The sequence below is a fragment of the Penaeus monodon genome, chromosome 34 (genome assembly GCF_015228065.2).
Source record: "Penaeus monodon isolate SGIC_2016 chromosome 34, NSTDA_Pmon_1, whole genome shotgun sequence".
Classification (NCBI taxonomy): Eukaryota; Metazoa; Arthropoda; class Malacostraca; order Decapoda; family Penaeidae; genus Penaeus; species Penaeus monodon.
The window spans coordinates 16,079,401-16,080,078 of record NC_051419.1 but is presented as its reverse complement, the minus strand read 5'-3'; the positions used below and the strand labels follow the sequence as shown (position 1 = coordinate 16,080,078).

General features: G+C 72.6%; 1 protein-coding gene across 1 annotated transcript in view; it reads left to right on the top strand.

The window, feature by feature from the left end:
- The window catches only part of LOC119594837, a 2,204-nt gene extending 2,023 nt beyond the window's left edge, over positions 1–181 (top strand). Inside the window, exon 2 of the mRNA XM_037943924.1 lies at positions 3–181. Within this exon, the coding sequence (XP_037799852.1) occupies positions 3–181 (179 nt within the window). The remainder of the gene's footprint in view (positions 1–2) is intronic.
- The last annotated feature ends 497 nt before the right edge of the window (positions 182–678 follow it).

Genomic DNA, 678 nt, shown 5'->3' with positions numbered 1-678 from the left:
AGGATCTCCGCCGGTGGCTGCAGAGGCTGCTGGCGCCGCTCCCCTCGCTCAACGTGGACGACAAAGAGGCGGCTTTCCGGCGCCATCTGGACGCCATCTTGCGGGAGATGTGGGGCGTGAGGCTCCCATGAGGAAAGGCCCCAGAGGCGAGAGCCGCTTGGGCGTCGCCTCTGGGGCATGACCAGGCGGGGCGCGCACGCCGTCGGCGCCCTCGGCCGCTGTCGCTGCCGCCCCCGGGCCAAATCGAGCCCGAGGAACGCCCCGCGAACGAGTCCCCGGCGCTGGAGGTTGTACCCGACGCGCCCCAGACGGCGTCCTCGCCGCGGCCGCGTCGCCCCGCCTTCACCGTGGTGCCCCGCCGCGCCCCCTCGCGCCCGGGCACCAGCTCCACCTCCGTGCAGCCTGTGTCCGCCTCCCTGGCGACGGCCCCGCGCGCCCCAGGTAGACCCCAGGCCACCAGGGCCCCCCGGGAGCCCCTCCCACGACTCTCCTCAGAGCCCGACCTCACAGTCATCTCCTTGACCCGCCTCAACACCCCCGAGCAGGAGGAGGAGCTCCCTTCCTCTCGAGGGCGGCCTCTTGACTTGTCCCTGACTGCGCGAAAGTACGTGGCCGACGCGGAGGCCGGACGACGCCCTGACTAGATGACGAGCGACGGGTAGGTACCCCGGGACCAGA